General features: G+C 38.6%; 1 protein-coding gene across 1 annotated transcript in view; it reads right to left on the bottom strand.

Moving 5' to 3' along the window:
• Positions 1-21,225, bottom strand: part of URB1 (URB1 ribosome biogenesis homolog) — a 56,791-nt gene that overhangs the window by 10,756 nt on the left and 24,810 nt on the right. Inside the window, exons 16-30 of the mRNA XM_063305442.1 lie at positions 20,713-20,829; positions 19,168-19,306; positions 14,505-14,672; positions 13,975-14,159; positions 12,207-12,431; positions 11,648-11,824; positions 10,099-10,945; positions 9,399-9,591; positions 7,407-7,590; positions 6,598-6,656; positions 5,206-5,399; positions 4,293-4,403; positions 3,380-3,443; positions 1,711-1,882; positions 1,302-1,404 (exon numbers count right to left, since the gene is read on the bottom strand). Of these exons, the coding sequence (XP_063161512.1) occupies positions 1,302-1,404; positions 1,711-1,882; positions 3,380-3,443; positions 4,293-4,403; positions 5,206-5,399; positions 6,598-6,656; positions 7,407-7,590; positions 9,399-9,591; positions 10,099-10,945; positions 11,648-11,824; positions 12,207-12,431; positions 13,975-14,159; positions 14,505-14,672; positions 19,168-19,306; positions 20,713-20,829 (2,938 nt within the window). The remainder of the gene's footprint in view (positions 1-1,301; positions 1,405-1,710; positions 1,883-3,379; positions 3,444-4,292; positions 4,404-5,205; positions 5,400-6,597; positions 6,657-7,406; positions 7,591-9,398; positions 9,592-10,098; positions 10,946-11,647; positions 11,825-12,206; positions 12,432-13,974; positions 14,160-14,504; positions 14,673-19,167; positions 19,307-20,712; positions 20,830-21,225) is intronic.

Below are 21,225 nucleotides of genomic sequence, written 5' to 3'. Positions count from 1 at the left end.
ATGCATTTTTAATGAGAAGCAGCTCTTTCAAAAGACAACTTAAGAAAATAAAATATGGATGTACATATTAAAATCACAGCAATCATTGGCAGAATTAATGAGTACCTGATTAGGAAAAAAAAAAAGGTCTTCTTAGTTGCCGTCTCCTGTATAAAGTTGAAACCCACTGAACTGCATTTATGTCAGCTAATGTTCTCCCTACTGCACCCTTTCTAGTGGATTCTACATTCTGGCACAAATACCACTTTTCCTCCCTTTCACTCTGCTCACCTCTATCAGGATGCATATTCATGGCTAGTAAGAAGAGATTAGTTACCTTTTACCACACTTCTGTATGTATTCTGTGGAAAATAGCACTGTTTTCAGGGAAGGATTTGTATTTTTATTCCATCAGTTCACATACATTTGTGGAGCACTGAGTCTAATGAAAACACTGCAATTTTGAGGACAGAGCCAGAAGGAAAAACTGTTCTAGTTAATCCCCCATTCAGTTCCATTTTATAAAAAGAAATGTTTTATCAAGGATAAAACCTTGTTTTTTATGGGCAAGGTCTACATTAACTTTCTGAAGATTAATCTGAAAATAGGTCTAGGACATACAAAGAAACATTTACAAAAAGACCTGACCTTGCAAACTGGGATCAGTTGCTAACATAACTTTATGTTGGACACAGAGCTTATTTACAGAACCTTGGAAAAATGGCTGCTATTGAAAACACAACAGTGCCATTTTGCTTAAAGCTATATTTTATCTCTGCTCATTAAAGCTATTTGCTCTTTTTTTCAAAGCAATCAGATTTCTAATTAATCAGCTGTTTTAGAAGATGTTACTGCTGCTGGATGAGTAAAAACCAGATGCCACAATGTAATGTAGTTTCAGAAAAATATGAAGGGACAGCTGGAAAATTTTCTCAAACCTGAATTTTTTTTTTAATTCAGAAAAAGAAACATAAATCCCCTAAGGGAATAAACCTGAAACAGGCACTTCAGAAAAATTCCAAATCAAATTCCAAAATCAAATTCATGCTGCCCAAGAAGAGGGTTGTTTGAGTCAGCGGGTTCTCTGGTAGAAGCCCCTAAGATCTTGTGAAAGATCCCCTGTCTTAGGACTTCATGAGTTTAGAACTGAAACACTTTTTGTGGCGTCTGTGTTTATAGTATCTTCCCCAGCTCTCCCAAAATGCTGACATTGCAACTCCTAGAATGGCCAGTCAGTCAGTTGCTGGCCCAGACTGGGAAAGGCTGGTCCAAAGGTTCATACTGAATGCTTCCAGACAATGCAAGACAACCACTTCATATACCTGGTCTCAGCAATTCACTGAACAGCTGAAGAAGAAAACAAGGATCATAGAGATCTTCAAAAGCCACTTCACTTTTCCCTTTGCTCTGGAATATATGCTCTTCCTAAAATGTAAAACATAAAAAAATGTTTGCCTGAATTTTGATTTGCTTCTTGGATTTTAGTTCCCTTGGTTGTTTTTCCCCAGAACCTATCACACAAGCCCTGGAAAAAATACTGTAAACTTAGAAGTTACTGCTACATGTTGGCTTGACTGATTTTATTTTTACAAAAATATGTTTTAACTGTTTCCTCAATAGTCAGCTCAAAACAAAATAACAGACTCTGAACAGGGATCTGGTGGTTAATCCCCGAGTATCAAGTTAAATTACATATAAAAAGGACAGAAATCTGCAGTTAGGCCAAGGCACCTCAGGGGAGAGAAGACGCCTATGCTGGGGGAAGTGGAGTATGGTCCTCATCATTATTTCTCGATCCAGAAGGCACATAATTTCTTGCATGCTTGGTTGCTGCCACAATGACTTCCCCAAACTTTTGCATGTCTTATGATGCTCCACAGCAGCTGGACCCCAAACCAATATTCTAGAATCGTATCAGGAGAAAAACATGTATTTTTTGATTTGTACTTGAAGGGAAGACAGCAATTAAAGAAATTAATTTGACTTATTAACAGTAAAACAAGGTTAGCTTTTGCCTTCACTTCTTATAAGAATGCAAAGCCTTCACTTATAAGAATGCAAAGCCAGAACATGTTTCCTTTCCCTTCTGAAGTCATTTCAAACAAAATTAAACCAGTATGAAATGACATTTACTTCACTGTTCACAGTTCCAAAGAGATGATCACAGTGAATTATCTTTACAAAGTCTTGATTCCTGCACAGCATATCAACAAAATCACTGTCAGCAGATGGCTTTTCATAGCCAGTGTTTTTATCATTCAAACAGAAGCTTTACAACAGCCTGTCCAGAACCCAAATTGTTGCCTTCAAGATGTGCTTCTTTAATGACTCAGAAAAATATGTCCAAGACAGGGGACATGTTCTAACATTATTTCTAGCTATCACTACTATTGCTTGTCCTGAAGTTTGCAGAACAATTCAAATATTTAAGTGCTACCGTTATATTCTTGACTACCTTGTGACTAGGAGAGATAACAAGCATCTGTCCTAGAACTCTATCCCTTTGAGGGAAGATTTCCTAACAGTGTTTCTTGGTCATTAAAGTAAATGGGAGAAGCATCAGAAGAGAGACCAGTCTCTGAATGTACCTGTTCACCAAGTTTATTCTGAAACCCATAGCCAAGTACCAGTATTTGAATGCCTTCCAAGCCAAGAGAAAGCAAACTGCTATTTTCCTAGCAGTTAAAACAACCTGTTATGTTAACGTATCTGTCCTTGAACACACCTGGTAGGTAAGGGAGGTCCCATTATGCACTGTAGCTTCTTCCAGATGCAGGAAGATGGTAGCAGTCAGATGATTCATACTACTTATTGCGCTTTCAGTTGGTGGCCCCAGGCAGTTATGACAGCAGCACATGATTTAGGGAAAGACCATAGACATAGGGACTCCATTCTGGTATCACAGTATTCCAAGACTGTGTAAATATTTTTTGACCTTTGAATGGTCTGGGGAAGGCTTCATTCCAAAAACTAAAAGGTGGGGCCAGGCAAAAGCTAAACCATTTCATTTAGTAAACTTATAGCATAAATTAAAATTAAATGCAATTAAGATTAGTCTCCAGTTACATACTGAATTATTTTCCTTTTTGTCATACTAAAAATTACTGTTTGATAACAATGTTTTGAAGGCTTCCCAGAGTCACAAGGTTTCTTGAGGGCGTCATGTGGCCTGTGGTTTTAGGTTGTATATCATGTTGCTTGCTTGATTTAGACTTACTGTGCTGTGTAAACCCAGGCTTTGTACTTTGTAAATTATAGTTTATATCTTAATCTATTTTGTGAACCCAGAATATACGCTTTATTCAACAACTTCTTGTTACGCAAAACCATAGTGAAACAAAGCTGACAAGACGTGCACATTTTTCACCTGTTACACTGACCAAGATGTATATAAACAAACCTGAAGTTAAGAAGGCTTAGACCATTATTTTCATACAATTTAAGTAGAAACAGTATCTTCTGATCTAAAAAACATAAATGAAAGAGAATATGAAGATGACATATACCTAGAGGAAAGCAACATTCCTAAGCCTTGAAACATCATCACATAAGTTCTGCATCGTTTCAGCATTGCCATATCAGACATTGGCCTGAAAGCATGGAGAACTCAGAGCAGAGAAAAAACACAACTGTCAACAGGATCCAGGACCCAACTTTATTCAGGTCATAGATCACATGAAATTCTTACTTGCAATCATACAAACAGAAATGCAGAGTTCCCAAATAAAAGCAGGGAGGTTGGAAAGAGGTGGGTGTGCATCCCATTCTCTCCATTTCAGGCACTCTGTACATTCAAGTGTCTGTTTGAACCTGGCTTAAGTGAAAACTAGCCTCTTTGACACAGGAGTCTTATTCTCAGTTTTAACAGAGCTTTTACATCCTATCACCACCTTGAATGCTAACATTTTTCTGTGGAAGCTGGAATAGAGAAAGTGACTTTAATATAGTTGTGAACCCACCTGAATTCCCTCTACAACTGTTACAAGGTAATTCAATATCCTCCAGGCTCAGCCCACCCCATAATACAACAAGCCCCTATCCAGACACCACTAGTGCTATGCCTTGATCACTGTGCCCTTCTTTTCTCATATTTTTGCTCAGTCCTAGTTCTAAAAACGCACAACAAAAAATTGAAAGATTCATTCAAGCCCTTAAAGAGACAAATTCTCTTTAAATTAATTTCTTATTTTCTTGATGATTCAAGAGCTACAGTTAAATGGCTTAAGTCAAATGTGGCACATTTGATACCCCCTCCTCTTCTACATTAAGAATTTTTGTTAATAAACATCACTTTCAAGAGAAAATTTGCTTACCTGAAATGCTGAGTGTCGCACCATATGCTCCAAGCAGCACGGCAAAATGATTGCTCTCACAAATTGCAGGGCACAGTTTCACGAGAGTCAACAGGAGATTCACTAATGCCTCTGAAAGCAAAAATGAAAGGTATTTTGCTCTTTCCCTCACACAAAGCTATTGAATTTTTTTTCCAGCACTTTCTTTACATAATCATGCTGCACAATAAGCTGACTAGCCAGGAGCTGCTGGGATAAATAAAGCATCACAATAGCACCACACTACTGTCTTGCAGAGCTCCTGTTTCTATGAGTTAAGCTATATACAGAACTTTCCAGTGCCTAAATTGGAGCCCTCTAGATGTCTTCACAACTGTATGCTGGCAGGATATCCTGGGAATTGTAGTCTGATATCTGAAAGCCATCAGGTTGGGGAGAACTACCTCGAGGATAGTGTTTGTTGGTAGAAAACACATTACACCAACATTTCACAATAATCCCACATGCATACCTTTTTTTAAAGGTTAGCATAAATTTAATTTGTTCAGGACCTTCTGGGAAAATGATCTTGAGAGAAGGTGAAAAGTAATTTGCTGGGAAATGAGCAATTTTTATGAAGAAAAAGCATTTCTCACATTTATATAATGACTTTCCTCTAAGAGCAAAAGGCACTGTATGATAATCACATCATTTTTGAAGTTCATTTAGACAGACAAATTAAGATGATAATAATAATAATAACAATAATAATAATTTATTAAATGTATATGCCGCCCATATAAGTCTATAAATCATCATGAAAGAGACAGATAATACTAGATATATACTACTGCCAAAATACATCAGTGGGCAGCAAACAGAAAGTACAGAAAAATGTTTGCAAGTATATAAATTATACATAGGCATCAAAGAAACCAGAGAGAAAGAGAGAGACCTCTTAGATGAGCATTCGTGTCACTGCCTTCTTCTGATCTCAGCATTGTGGACAAAAACAGGGAATGCTGCGTGATCATCATGTAAAGCACTTCAGGTTTGGTTAATCTCTGACTAAAAGAGATTTCTTTCTGGTACAATGCATTTATAGCTGCACTCAGAGTTTTCAGGAAAGCTTGGTCTTTATATCGATACCTGCATGACAGCAATTAAAAAGACATTAAGTCAAAAATCAGATTGTTCTTCTAACAAGCTCATTAAAAAAGAGTTATATATCAGATGTTGATCAGCATGCTGACACTATTTTTGTGTCTGCGTAAAACAATGAATGTGCTTCAGAATTGCCTTCTCCAACCTGGAGCCCCCTAGAAAGAACAGACTGCATCTCCATGCCCATGTTAACCAATGGATAATTACAGCCATCATCCAACTCATCCAGTAAACAACTTTTCCTGAACTTGGCTTTTTAGTTTCATGCTGGGCTCCCTAGTGGGTTGGACCAAAACAAAAACCAAACTTTTTCAATTTACATTTAATTAAAATTAAACATTTAATATGATTACAGGTAGTCCTCATTTAGCAACCACAATTGGGACTGGCTAGTCATTAAGCAAAGTGGTCCCTAAGTGAAACTGTGACTGTGCTTATGATCTTACTTCAGCTTTCCTTTGCTTAACAGACCTCCAAAGGTCATAAATGCAAGGACTGGTCATAAGGTGACTTTTCTATCACTATCATAACTGTAAATGAGGCAGATGCTAAACGAGGACTACCTTTACAATCATTTCATAATTGTTCTTGCCTGTCACATTAGCAATTACACTTGATAGCAATTTTTGCAGGTCTACAGAGGTTGTATCCAGGGCTTTCAGAGGCTCTGGGTGTTCAGATTGTGTGTTTTTGCTTTAAAGGATAATAACATGTGGTGTATCAGATATAGTTTCTTAAATTAAAAGAAATTCCATGATTGGGAAGCAATCGTGCATTCAGGCAATCATAATATTTCATAGCAATTGATACCAATGCATCCCAAGGCCACTTCTATAGATATTTAATCTCATGTTCACATTAGTAGAGAAGTGACTAATTTTAGTGGAACCTGTATTTTATTCAGGTTGACTGAAATAGAATAATCTATTTCTTCATCCAATGGCTGAAGAATCAGGAAACAATAGAATTCTCACCCTGCTTGCATATGATCTATGCAGAAATTATTCTAAATGCACACAGATAGAAAGAGAGCGATAATTCAGTATCTTGCATCATCACCAATACTTGATTTCTGTGGAAGCAGGGAGTTATTTACAACATTGAAGAAGTGTGCTCTAACTCAGAATTTTTGCAACTAGGGTATGTGACAATGCATCATTGCTATAAACATAAATATGCTTACTTCAGCCCCAGCTTCACAAAACTATTCCAGTCGTCTGGAACTACTTCAGTTACAGAATCCTGGATAGACAAGAAACAGTAATATAACACAAATTGCAATATAATAAAATTTTCAGAACTTGTTTTCTGATTGGCCTGAGCCAGAAAGAGAGATCATTTAAAAGGGGGTCTCTTTACTGGATCACAATCTATGCACAGAATAATCCCATGCTTTCCTCATGAATTTAATGTTGCAAATTGACAAATATTAAAAACCATGATGGCACCACACTTTTCAAAAAAGGTGTGGGTTGGCTCCTATGATGGTTTTTCTGTCATTTAAAATAAAGTCTCATGTGAATTAGATCTCCTTCCATAATTACAAATTTTTAATATGGAAAGTACTGCTGTAGAGAATTTTAATACTGTATGAAGATTACAAATGATGTAACTATAATAGCAGACAACCTGTATTTCTACCTTTTTCAGTTTCATGTTTTCATAATTAAAAACAGTAACAAACATACATTTCAGTAGTTGCTGCTTAACAAAAAATTATGAAAAGTCAGAAGGTGAGTATTGGGTAACTTCTCTCCTTGAAACAAAATGCAGAGATATAGAGGAAGTTGGCAACATTCAGAAACCTGGTCTGGAGTAACCAAAGGGTGGCCACCACACCAAACTGGCTCTCACCTATGGATATATACTTCCTAATGGGAAAAAGAACCCTGAAATGCATTGCCCCCTTCAGCATCCTTAGTGTCTGAAAAATATCACTATTTTTTTATAAACCAATGTACCACAAATGGGTGGAAAAATCTCAGTCCTCACCAATAACTTTTCTAGCTTCAATAGCATGGTACTCTCCATTTCTGAATGTGTTTCTTGCCCTTGGCTAGTACTGTAGGACAGGATTAACCACTTCATACAGGTAACTAGTAGATGTTTCCTCCATGAATTCAATTTTTCTGCCGAGCCCTCCAGAGCTCTTGATACAGCATCAGCAATTATCCAACTGGAAAGGTTTGAAAAGAGTAACAGAACAGAGGCAATGTCTTTATTTCAATTCTCCACACACACCCAATCCTCCCCCCATTGCACAAGCTCAATGTAAGTACAGTATTATTTCAATGGTGAACTCCAATGGTGCTCCTTAGAAATTTCAGTATGTTATAAATATTTTCTAATAAGCAATTATTACCTATACATGAGGATTGCCATGATCAAATATTTAGACTTAAATCTCAGAACCCACCGTGGAAACTTGGACGCAATTAGTCAGAAAAGACTTTGACATTGAGACAGCATGGGCACCAGCAGTGGGCAACTTCTAACCCAGACCTGTTTAATTTAGTGTCTGATCCAGCACGACGCCCTTACGGCTTTGATCTCCCAAGGAAAAACTGGACTGTGCTTAATAGGATTTCAACTAATCATGGCAGGTGCCGATATTGGAAACATAAATGGGGGCTGGTTGATAATCCTAACTGTGACTGTGGGAACGTCCCGCAAACTTTATATCAAGTCGCGATGGAATGTCCCCTCAGAAGGTTTCCTGGCTCCCTGCAAGAACTCCACCATCTCGAGGATACTGCTGTCCAGTGGCTAAATCTAGATATCCAGCCATAGGCTCAGATACTTTAGTAACTGCTCATACATAACTTAATTTATTCATAATTTTATTCATTTGTACTGCATGTTTTTAAAATAATTTATTGTCCCAGTGTCCTATATTTTATACATTTTTATATATTGTTTCTGTGATTTTTATGCAACAATGCTGCATTCTGCTATGCCATATGAAATAAATAAATAAATAATTTTCTACAAAACATGCCAGACATTTGGAAATGGTAGCCCTTTTTGTTTGTGTCTGGTAAGTAAAACTGTGTTCAGAAAGTATTTTTGCTGGATAATACATCATGTGCTGGTAAGGTTTATACACTGGATCAAGCCATAGTTTGTTCGATAAACATTTGTTTCATAATTCATGATAGTCTAAATCACATGGTTTACACACACACTACATAGCTGGGTTCAGAAGCTGCACTAAATCAAAACCAAAGAAACCAAGTTATGACTTACTGCATTACAGGGATCGCAGCACAGACTATGAGGGAGCCTATGAAATAAGAAAGGTAAGCAAGCTGCCTAACAATCTTTTCTGGATTCATCACCACATGAATATCTATCTAAAACCTTTTCTAGACTATCTAAGCCTTTACTAGATCCTCAAAGATCTATAAATAAAACAGTCTGAGTTCACTCTAGTCAGCAACTTCCAGTTTTCTTGCTTTATACAGAACTTTTGTCTCTCAATCTGTGTCCCCGTAAGAGTCAGATCTATCTTATGATTTCAGACATTTCTGAAATCTTGCTTGCCAGTCTTAATTATACACACTGTTCCCCTGACATTTCTCCCTTCCATAGAATAATAGTTTTGCTAATTTCTAGTTCCATGGTAAACAATTCTCACCCACTCTCTTAGATTTCAGGTTTTTTGTGACCTTTTGCATCTGCAGGCATGATTATTCTTGAAGCAGGCTGAGACACTTTCTGGTGGTCAGGAATTGCTCTTATCACATTGAGGGGGCAGAGGGCTGCAACATGGATTGGGCCACATGAGGAAAAAAGTGGGCTTGATTTGTTTAGCTGTGATATATCTATGTTAAACTTTACAATACAGTTTTCATCCACACTCCACTTCAAAATGCTGGGCTACAAAAATTTGAAGGTCTACTCTTGTTTTGAAATAAAAACAAACACTAAATGGCTGACATACAGTACATAATTTCTAGCTGTGAAAGAATTATACAAGCTTACTGTTCATGATTTCCAAGTCTCTCAAGAGTTAGAGTTAATTTTTCTGTTAGATCAATGAAGGTCTCTGTATCTGATAGTGGCAATAACTTGGAAAGAATGTGATATTCCATAGCAAAAGGCTGTGATGAACCCACTTTCAGAAGATTATTCAGCAGTCCTGGCCATAAAGCCTCTCTCAAGACAGACTTAACAGCTGAAAAAAATATACAAAGTTAAAGGAACAAGTCAGGTCAACATTTCCTAAGTCCAAAATCCAGAGGAGTATGTATGTACCAGGACCCACAGTAACAAACTTAAATCCTAGGAAGAGTTTCTTAAACATAGACTCAACACAAGAGTAGGATTTCTAGCCAAGACAGACCTCACTGTTTCTGGAGAAATGCTTATCTACTATGCTTGGAAAGAAGATTCATACCACCACATCAAGAAGCTCAGAGAATAAGGCCTAGATACAGGTTTCTTGCATCAGTTATCTTAGGCAGTATTACAAAAGCATGTAATAGCCTGGCAGATGGCTTCAAAGCAAGTAATGCAGAACAAAACATTCAAATAATGAATGAATCAGGAAGAAAATAATGTCTGAACCCTTCAAAGTCCCACTCCTTTAACAGTGTTAGGCTTAAAAGCCTGAAGTATTATTCCAAAGGCATTCATAACATGGCTGGAGTACAGTGTCAAAAATCAAAATTGGCAAGGTTACCTTTTGATAGGCATGCGAAATGTTGCTTCTCTTGACAGTCCAAGTACACATTGACAAGAGGCATAAAAAGGGCTGCATTCTTTTTTAGAAACTTGGCCGTACCACATTTCAGACACCAAAGCTCAAAATGTAGCAAATGAGTCTGACAATACTGAATCAACAAAGCTACAATAGAAAGGGAAATTTCTGTTGAACGTTTAAGGCACAAAAGCTGCACATCAATGTCAACTGCCTGAGCAAAGATAGGTTCCTTCTGTATCGCACATATGAAGACCTTTTCCAACTCTTCAGTGATGGATGCAGACAACAAAATACTCATTCCTTGAATGTGCTCTCTTGAAAAAAAGAAGTCTCCTTTCAGGGAACCTCTTTGGTAGCCGTCTGTGAGCAGCTGCACCAAAGTCTGTCCATAAATAGTCAGGCAGGTTTCTTTTCCAGCAAAAGTTTCAGATTTTGAAGTGGCCAGGTTTGCCTTGCAAAACTGTAGCATGATTTCTTTCAGTTGGTCCACGTTCATATAAATGTGCAGTTCTTGTAAAGCTTCCATCTGCACAGATTTTTTGGGAGATACTCTGCATCCTTCTTTTGCACCAGCACGCAGCTCTTCCAAAACAGTTTTTGTGATGGCTTCAAAATATCTGGAGAGTACATCTAACTGATTCCTAAGTTGCAACAACGGGCAACTCATTTTCAACAAGTCAAGAATGTTGCGATTTAGATGACCTGAAAGCAGTTTTACTTTAATTGGATTTAGATTGTGAGGGGGGAGGGAATGTTGTTCTATAGCCAGGAACCAATTTTCCAGTGTAGGGTGTCTGAAGACCAAAGAGAGCATCTCTTCCATGATCTGCAATAGAAGCAGTTGCAATAAAAGACTTAGTCCAATGAACATAAGAACTCTACTGGATTAGATGAAGTGTCCGTTCAGCATCCTGTTTTCCACAGTGGCTAACTAGATCCCTAGGAAAATTCACTTACTGAATAAGAAAGCAACAACCTTCCCCAGTATGATTAAGGGAATGGGATCTGAAAGCTTACACCTGATGGTACATTCAGCTCGAGTAATCTAGATACAATTGTAAGAGTATTTCTCAAACCATTTTGAATGAAAAATTGAGGGAAAATGGTTCTATGAAACAAGAACTTTTAAACAGTAAAAGTTTTACAGTAGAACCAATTTGCAAGGGAGGTGCTAAGCTCCCCTTCACTGGATGTGTTCAAGTAGAATCTAAACAGCTGTCAAGGATGCTTTAACTTGGACTTCTACACTGAGATGGGTGTTGGACACCCATCATCCATTTTGGAATTTGTAAGCTAAGTACATCTGGAGAGTACCAGATCATGGCTTTCATTTTTCAAATCAGCATCTAAGAAAACCTATGCATGAGGGAATGTTTTTTTCTCACTGTACTCAGGAAATTTACATTGTACTCAGGAATTTTAAGCAAAATATTCTCTCTCATGGCTTTTGCCCATGTAAACATATAGTAAAGAGTATGCTTAAAGATTGTTTTTCTCCTCCAGAATATCCACCCAGAAAAATTAGCACCTTGTCATTCTCAGGGTCTTGCATCAGAATTTCTGCTTCCATGAAAAGGTCAGATTCAATCAGGGTAGTTTTCTGTTCATGCAGACTATGCAACTCTATATCATCACCTCGGTGCAACAAGCTCTTCAACAGATCCATGTAGACAGTAAGAAGGGAAAGGCCAGAATTTTTGCCAAACTGTTGGAAAAAATTATACAGAGTTCTAAGTGAGGAGAAAAAAACAGAAGACTGAGCAATGAAACAACAATTGTGTATTTTATCAAAGGGACATATTAACCACCACATATAAGTTACATTTATTTGTTTTGCAAGTCCATGCAACATGCTTTGTACATCCATACAACACTGTAATCAAGGCCTACAAGTGGACCCTTCTACAAGTACATGTCTTACAGGCCTGAATCAAGAGATTATATGTATTGTTTTAACTACATACAGTACACCTGCTTCAGAAAATGCATGTTTGCTGCCGTCTGAAGTTGCGGTGGCCCTTAATGAAAGGGACTGTACATAACTATTAAAGTTGCTTTCAAAGCATAGGGAAAAAATAATAGCTCACACTGCCAAAGTTTTCCACGCTAGTTTTTAGGTACAGAAGAACATGTTTTAAAGCCAAGGGGAGCTGCTGAGGCTGGAGTTGGGAAATAGCTTCATTTAGCTTTGTTTGAATATCCTCTTCCAGCAGAACAGCAACACCTTTCTGATAGCTATTCTTTAGCAGGGTGAAAAAGGAGGAATCTGATGACCACAGCTCATCCACACTCTCGCTCCTGTCTTGCTGGAACTGAGTAAGAACAAAAGAAAAACACAATTACATGTATGTAAAGGAAACTCAAGATTTAATCTATGCCAAATTAATGAAACTAATGAGAACTATACATCTACTACCTTCAGTCCAACCTGACCTCCACTGGCCTACTTTGTCTGTTTTCCACATGCTTTTGCTAAAAGCCACCACTAGATTCAATATCTTAATCATAATTATGGGATGCCTGCCCAGTGATTTGTCAGTCGTTTTCTGTCTTTTAACTAGATTTTAAAACTGGTCTGGACAATCTCTTTTTCTATGGAGAGTCATATTGGCATAATCTGTAGGAAGCCACATGCCAGTGGTGGGCATAGCTGAATCAAACAGGGAAAGGAACCAAAGCCCGAAGTGGGCAGGGCTATCCATTCTCTCTGATTCCTCCTTGACATCCCTCTTTTCTTTCTCTGCTATCTACTGCTTGTCCTCCACCACCTTTTCCCTAAACAGAAGGAGCTTAGAAGATAAAACAACTCCTCTTGCCAGAGAGCTAAGCTGCCTGCAGAAGACTTTTGAAATTAGGCAGAGACTTCTGCAAAACTGAAGGATTTTGTCAAAATGAAATGAAACACAAGCTTTACAACTTGTGTACATGCATGCAATGTTACAAAACGTATACCAAAGGAGTGGAGCTGATCATCTTTTCTCTGCTTCCCCAAAATACTCCTGAAATTAAGGTCAAGGTTATGTGATTTTTTTTTCAAGGTTATGATTTTTTGACAGAGCCAGTTTGGCCTAGTGGTTAAAGCAACGGGCTAGAAACCAGGAGACCGAGAGTTCTAGTCCCGCCTTAGGCATGAAAGCCGGCTGGGTGACCTTGGGCCAGTCACTCTCTCTCAGCCCAACTCACCTCACAGGGTTGTTGTTGTGGGGAAAATAGGAGGAGGAAGGAGTATTAGGTATGTTCCCCGCCTTGAGTTATTTATAAAAATAATAAAGGAGAGATAGAAAAATAAATAAATAAATATTAAGTTTTGGTTGCTAGACTCTGTTTTGGGTTAACTTTTCAGGCAGCTTTCTTTTCCAATTAACTTTTAAAGGAATTATGTGTTCTTTCATCAAAATCTGTAACAAAATGCATTTTGTTGTTTTTATCCTACACAATTTTGAATATTATTTTGCTAGGAAAATTGGGTATTAAAAATACAAGTTAAAACAATCTAAAAGCAAGTCCATGGACAAGGAGACTTGTTTACTGAAAAAAGCCAGGACTGATTTAGCCTGTTTTTCCTGCTACCAGACCTATACTACACACAAGCTCAGCCGTAATAAGGTTTAGAGAAAAATAGAACAAAGATTGGTCCACTTTTGATCATGCAGTTCCACTGGAACACTGCTTGATTATTAGAAAAGAGGCATCAAAAAAGAGCAAGCTAACAGGATGCCTGGATTTCAAATTTTATAACCAAATTTTATAACCAAATTAATGGAGAGCATGTTTTGCTATGTGTAATTTCCCTATATGTTATAATCTTAACTAAGAGCAAATTATGCTGTTTAGTGTACATTTTGGCTTGCTTACCAAAGCTTCCTTAGCTTGTTGTGGTATCCAAAGGTTATAGTAATAGTTGAACTGACAAAGCTGTGCACTGACAGACTGGAGTTCTTTATCATAGTGTTGAAACATCAGACAAAGAGCTAAAGGATCTCGTTGAGAATGCAGGAGGTCAATGAATACAGCAATGAGATAGTCCACTATGCTTTCCTCTACAAAGACAGAACAACAATTATAACAAAAACAAACTAAATTCTTGTGGCTTCTGAAACTGGATTATTCAAAGCCTCATTCAGAGATATCTATGGCAAACTTCTATCAGGAAGGTTAACAACTGCATGATTATCTGTGGAAAAAAGCATAATGTTCAATTTGCATAATAAGAATCAAATTGAACATTAGGTTTTTTGCTATTTATGTGCAAGTTCCCTTTTTGTGTTTTTTTTACAAGATGTTTTAATATGTTCATTCTGCATTTTATGTGGAAGCCACATTTATCACTATTTTTGTGGAAAAGCAGGGTAGAAATTAAACAAACACAACACAAGCAAAAATACCTCTTGCGTTTTCATCAACAAGCAACTTATTTCTTGCTTCTAAAGAAGCTGGGACGATTGCACTGAATGGAAAAGTATTTACAATCATGTCTTCACTTAAAGTACATCCAATTTCTTCATTTAAGCCTTCACTGTCTTCCACAAGGACATCAATCATATCCAGAACATCTGGTTTAGTAAGGAAAACATAATAATAAAATGCTAGTTATATGGGGTTTGAAAAGAATTAAGGAGTCAACTGTCTAAAGAAAGAGATTGCAATCATTAATCTTATAGAACAAAAATAACACATAGTATTAGTGTAATGATTGCCTAAACCCAAATACTCAGTCTCACAAGCTCGGGCTTAAAGATAACTGATTTATTAAAGGAATAGTATGCAAATACAGAGAAAGCTGAGAATGAGCAAAAGCGCGCCAAATACAAACTTAAAAGCCTTGCTTGTGGGCAGGTCCCGCCCGGTCGCCCGTCATGACGCTCCCCCTCCCAGGTGCTGAATGCCGTTAGATGCGCCTGGGAAAGTAACCTTGAACAGGAGCGCAAACCCAAACATGCATTCCAAGCCCTCAAAACAAGGGAGGGCAACAGAATGGAAAAACCCCGGGTGAAGGGATACGGAACAGAGAATGACATGTGAAACGGTACAATGTTAACCAGACATTAGAATGTGAACATGACATATTGCCCCCTCAAAAGAAATTAGGGAGCCGGTTTGTCAGGATAGGCAGAGTGAAATTGGGCGACGAGACGAGGAGAATGCACGTCTGGAGCAGCAACCCATTCAGGATGAGGGAAATGTTTCCAGCGGACGAGGTATTGTAGAGTAGAGCGCTGGCGTCTGGAATCGAGAATAGATGCCACCTCGAAGTGTTGCTGGTTGTCGATCATGAGGGGAGGTGGAGGAGTGGGTTGTGGGTGCCAACGGTCCGATGACAGGCAGGGTTTGAGTAAGCGAATCATGGTTACGCCCGGTTTCTTCCACCTGCCCTAGGGCGCCCTTTAGGGCAGGTGGTAGGCTTTTCCCGCCGGCTGCTCGAATTGCAACTCTTCCTCTTCTTCTCCAAAGGGTAGGTCGGGGGGGTCCAGTTCCGCGAGGGCTGCCTTCAGTTTTCGCGGTGGAGCAGGAGCAGGCGTCTTTATCGCGGGTTTCGTCTGTCGTTCCTCTGGACGGCGTCTCGGGCACGACGTGGCTCGATGCCCTTCTTTCCCACATCGGAGGCACTGACCCTTGGAGAACCGTTGCTCCCTCTCTTCTTCCCAGGTTTTCGGTTTGGGGCGGCTGGCAAGTCCAGATGCGCGCGCTCCTCTAGCGAGACGTGTTTGTCTAAGCTCTTTGGTATGGGCATAGGTTCGTAGGGCATTTTCTGCGCTTCCCGCCAACTGAATCCACCCATATAGCGTTTTGGGATCATCTCTGCCCAGAGCCCATCGAAGGATTTCGGGTTCAAGCCCCTGCTTGAACAATTCGATGATTGTTGGCTCAGACCAGTCTTCCACTTTTCCTGCCAAAGCTTTAAACTCCAACGCATATTTGGCAACTGAGAGGGACCCTTGGTAAAGTTTCCGCAGGTCATTTTTAGCCGTTTCTTGAGCTAGGGGGTCTTCGAAATGCTCTTTAAGTGCCCACAAAAATTCATCGAAGTCCTCTAACTCGGTTGCCTCAGCTTGGCATAGTTGCACATACCAATCCGCTGCCCTTCCTCTCAGCTTGTTGGCAATGAAATTGACCTTGCCGTGTTCAGACCGAAAGTTCCGACCCCAATCTTCCATATAATGCTTGGCATTCGTAATAAAGAAGGAGAGCGTTGCGGGATCCCCATCAAACTTCACTCCAAATGGTGGGAAGGTTCTTGCCGGCTCAGCTGGCTGTGGCGGTGCCGCGAATGACAGCGTGCGCCGAGCCCCCACAAGTGGTCGATCCCTAGGAGGTCTTGCCTCTCGCTCTCCCCTTTGATGGGCTGATCGAGTCTTACTTCTCCCCCGGGTGGACAGGGTGCTGTGCCTGGGGTACTGTGACGGCTCTTCCTCCCAATCCTCCGGGGTGGGCTCTGCCTCTCTGGGCTGATCCTCTCTGGGTAGATCCTTGAGGATCGTCACTATTAAATCCATTTTATCTTCCAATGCCCTCATACGGGCCGGAGTGACCGGCTCCTCCGGGGGTTGGTTGGTTATCACCACCTTCGGTGACAGAGGGACTTCGTGCTCCCAGGCCAATTGGGGAGACCCCCTCCCCGTGGTTCTTTCCATAACAGATCTCTGTTCACTCCTGAGACTCTCCTGTATGGATGTCAACAGCTCGTCCAATTGGGTATCTCGCAACTCCCGACGTGCTGCTCTTTGCGCTCTCGAGGTTAGCGCTGGCCGGCTTTTGACCACCTCCCGCTCTTCTTCGCCTCCCTCACTTACGCGAAGTTGAGGTTCTGTCATCGCTAGCGTTCCCTCTTATCCAAGGATTGGATGGGGCCAGCGGAAAATGGAAAAAATGATTCTCAGCTTTATGTAATGATTGCCTAAACCCAAATACTCAGTCTCACAAGCTCGGGCTTAAAGATAACTGATTTATTAAAGGAATAGTATGCAAATACAGAGAAAGCTGAGAATGAGCAAAAGCGCGCCAAATACAAACTTAAAAGCCTTGCTTGTGGGCAGGTCCCGCCCGGTCGCCCGTCATGACGCTCCCCCTCCCAGGTGCTGAATGCCGTTAGATGCGCCTGGGAAAGTAACCTTGAACAGGAGCGCAAACCCAAACATGCATTCCAAGCCCTCAAAACAAGGGAGGGCAACAGAATGGAAAAACCCCGGGTGAAGGGATACGGAACAGAGAATGACATGTGAAACGGTACAATGTTAACCAGACATTAGAATGTGAACATGACAATTAGCAAATGCACATATGGAACATGTATATGGAATGTATACAACTATCTTACAAAACTTTTAATTTAAAATTGTAAATTCTGTCTGTAATATTGTAAAGTAATATGGCAAACTTATTTTTTTACATTTAACAATTCAAATTTTATTTTACAATTAATTATTTTATAGTAACATGCAATATGCCATTTGAGGTCCTTCTAGGATAATTTCAGCTTTTTATTTCTATCCCATACATGTACTATGGAGGAAAGGGAAATCTGATCTGGAACTGGAAAAAACTTAATTCCTCTCTTCATATTCTAGAACTGGAAAAATAAAACAGCTGTAATTATTTTTCACATGAATGGTGTCAAAGTGGCAGAAAAATCAGATTATTTTGAGGGGAGAAAGAGTATTAAATTTCAGGGAAACTTTTTTTTAGCTATGCTCCCTTAAAATCTGACTGAGGTGCCATAGTATTTTATTTTGGGTGGAATATGATGAAATTTGAATAGTGATAGTGCCGGTGGCGCTGCGGGTTAAACTGCTGAGCTTGCTGATTGGAAGGTCAGCAGTTCGAATCCGAGTGACGGGGTGAGCTCCCGTTGCTAGTCCCAGCTCCTGCCAACCTAGCAGTTCGAAAACACGCAAATGTGAGTAGAACAATAGGTACCGCTTCGGCGGGCAGGTAACGGCGTTCTGTTTAGTCATGCCAGCCACATGACCACGGAAGGGTCTACGGCTTTGAAACGGAGATGAGCACCGCCCCCTAGAGTCGGACACGACTGGACTTAATGTCAAGGGCAATCTTTACCTTTACCTTAGTGCCAATGGACAGGAATATCTGGGGTAAATTTTAGACCGAAAATTGATGGGAGGTTGCACAAGGAAAGGGATAATCACAAGGAAAATCCCAGGGAATGACAGGGTTCAATTCTTTTATAAAGAAATTAAATCACCAGTCTTTTCCATTACACTAATCAAGTTATTAAGAATGTTTGTGAGCTAAACATAATCATACCACTGCTTAGGAAGAATGATGGGACTGCAGTGAAACACAGTGAATGATCAAACAAAGGATTTCTCTTCCAGATTTCTTGATCCTCCTTATAACACTGTGATTGATGTGCAGCTGGGCTGATCACAAGGGTCACTCTGATTTGAAGGCAGCCCTGTTAATCACCAAATTAATACTCCCCTTCCCCATTATGGTACTTTACATAAATGAAGAAAGAATGTATCTTTTAGAAATCTTGTTGTAGGACAAACAGAGCAACAAGAATAGATTAGGACTGAAGCTTCATGGAAACTCAGATTTGAAATCAAGTTTGTTCAGAGCCATCTGATCCACCTAAGTTAAATGAAAATCTATTCTAATTTATCATGCTCTGCTTTGGCCAAATCCAATGCATGTTTGTTCCTGATGGTGCAAAAACAATGCAACAGGAAAAAGAGCATTCTATGATTCATCATCAGCTATAACATGGAAACCTGATTATAGTTGCTTAGCAAAGTTTGGAAAAAGCCCAATAAAAATAAACTCCTGGGATGTATGTTAGCAAAGACAAGCTAATACACAAGCATCTTTTTTCCATCCAGAAATCCTACAAATCTGTATCAGTAATTGCTCAGAAGCATGAAGAGGAAACTAAAACAACCTTTAGTGATATACAGTGTATTAGTTAATGGCTTAAATTTTATACAAGACTTTGTAATTGATGGCCTCTTTTTAAATTGTTGCTTTTTGTAAATTTCCAAGAATATTAGTGCAAGATTGGCAGAATTACTTTGAAAGAATCAGGCATACCATCAATGTGAGAAATGGGTATGCTAATATTATCAACATCTTGTTTAAATAAGTTAACTTGAAGAATGCTTGCTTCTTGAACAAGGTCAGCTGCCTTATCTGTATATGGATACGGGTTGGTCACCAGTTTTAACAAGACCTAGGAAGGAGAACAAGTATTTATCAAAAGTGCTTAAATACAAGATTAATAGAAAATAAGGCATTTGGAATGAAGGTATTATAGAGAATAAACTCTTTTATCCTCCAGAGTTTTTTTCTACAACAAAGAAATAAAATCCCCAATTGCAACATAAAAAAAATACTGTAGAAGTGTGCTGTGTGTAAAACCCACTGATGTCATACACATGTAACTCAGTTGAATGCAAATACAAGGAATGCAGCCAACTTTCAGAAATCCACATCTGTATGAACTCTTTTCTTCAAATAGATTCTGTAATGCATCCTGCAGAATTTCTTGCAGAAGTTTACATCAACCAAAGTAATTCCTTGAAAATCCTTTGAGTGATTCTACAGCCTAATATATTTTTATTGCCAGAACACAATTCAACCCAGAAAGGTAAAACTGACAAACTAAATTGCATTGTGGCGCTTTAAGGCCTAAATGCCCATATGTCACTTTGAGAGGTTTTGATTTTTTTACTGCAATTACTAAAAAATAATTAGATACAAGTTCACACATTATATTAAGCCATAAGGTAATTGCTTGGTTATGGTTTACTGTGTTTTGTGAATTGAGTCAGTTTAAATCAAGGTTAAATATATTTAATAAGCCATGGTAAAAACAAAACATGGTTAAGTGTGATATCCTGAGCCATAATGGTACTACATACTCAAAACTATTTCATGTTCTGGTGATTTCAAGTCTTAGTTAAATATATTTCCAGGAATAAAAACTAAGTATATATATTTGTATATTATTATTATTATTATTACTACTACTACTACTACTATTTCCCACTCCTCCTTCTAAATAGATTATTCTTGAATACCTTGAGTTATCTTTGAAGATGGCAATTTATTTTTTTAATCATCCTTAATCATTTAGTTCTATAAGAAGGAATTAAGCAGATTATTTATTATTCTTTAGTAAAAGGCAAAAGATTTATAGGATCTGAAGAGAAACCAGAGTATTATTATTCTTAATCAGTGAGCTGTTTGAGAACTAATTTTTCAGAGCCATACTATGTCTTTCCTGCATGTCAAACTTAATTACTGCTTTCACAAGAGGAAGGAATACGTGCATCAAAACTTAACTTGAAGAATTAAAACAAGGTTCATGTAACCTGCCATTCTTTCCAATGTCCTTTGCTCACTTTGCCAAACATAACAGTATCACATGGATAGTGAAAGAGAGCCTACACTTTTGCCACTACAGTGGAAATCTCTAACAAAAGCCTTTGTTTATAATCTCACTTTCTTTGTTCCATCTTCCCTGACTACAAAATGTCAGGTTCTCATAATTCATTCATAATTTTTGAAAGATTTTGCTATTAGCAAAATGCTACTCTTGGCATTGTTGAACTGATCAATTAGCACATTGTTTACCCTTTCCAAAAACTGAATCACGATTTCCTTTTTCACTTCAACTGTATTATCCAAATGACTGAGCCACAGTTCAAGTTCCTTCCCGGTATACTCAAATACTCCACTGTTGTGCAAAACCTATTAAGAAAACAAGCATCATACATATATTTTAGCTGCTATTTCTGTACAGCAACTTTCACACTGGCTGCTGAACAAAAGCTGATGGCAGGTTTGTTTGTTTGTTTGTTTATCAAATTGTCACCGCCCATCTCCTCCCACTGGAGGGACTCTGGGTGGTTTACAACAAAATCCTCAGTAAAACAATAAATATATAAAATACATTATATTACTACATATTATTAATAATATAAATAAAATCCAGATGGCTATATCTCATTCATTTTCCATAAAGGTCTGCTATGCCTCGCTAAAAACAGTTTATTGTAATAAAGATTCCATTTAAAAATTATGAAAGCCTTCTGTTTCTCCTCTCTCATCATTTTGAGTTACCTATATTGATTCAGAAGGTTAATC

Source organism: Candoia aspera, chromosome 5 (assembly GCF_035149785.1).
Source record: "Candoia aspera isolate rCanAsp1 chromosome 5, rCanAsp1.hap2, whole genome shotgun sequence".
Taxonomy (NCBI): Eukaryota; Metazoa; Chordata; class Lepidosauria; order Squamata; family Boidae; genus Candoia; species Candoia aspera.
The sequence above is the reverse complement of the archived record's forward strand: the minus strand, read 5'-3'. Positions and strand labels throughout refer to the sequence as shown.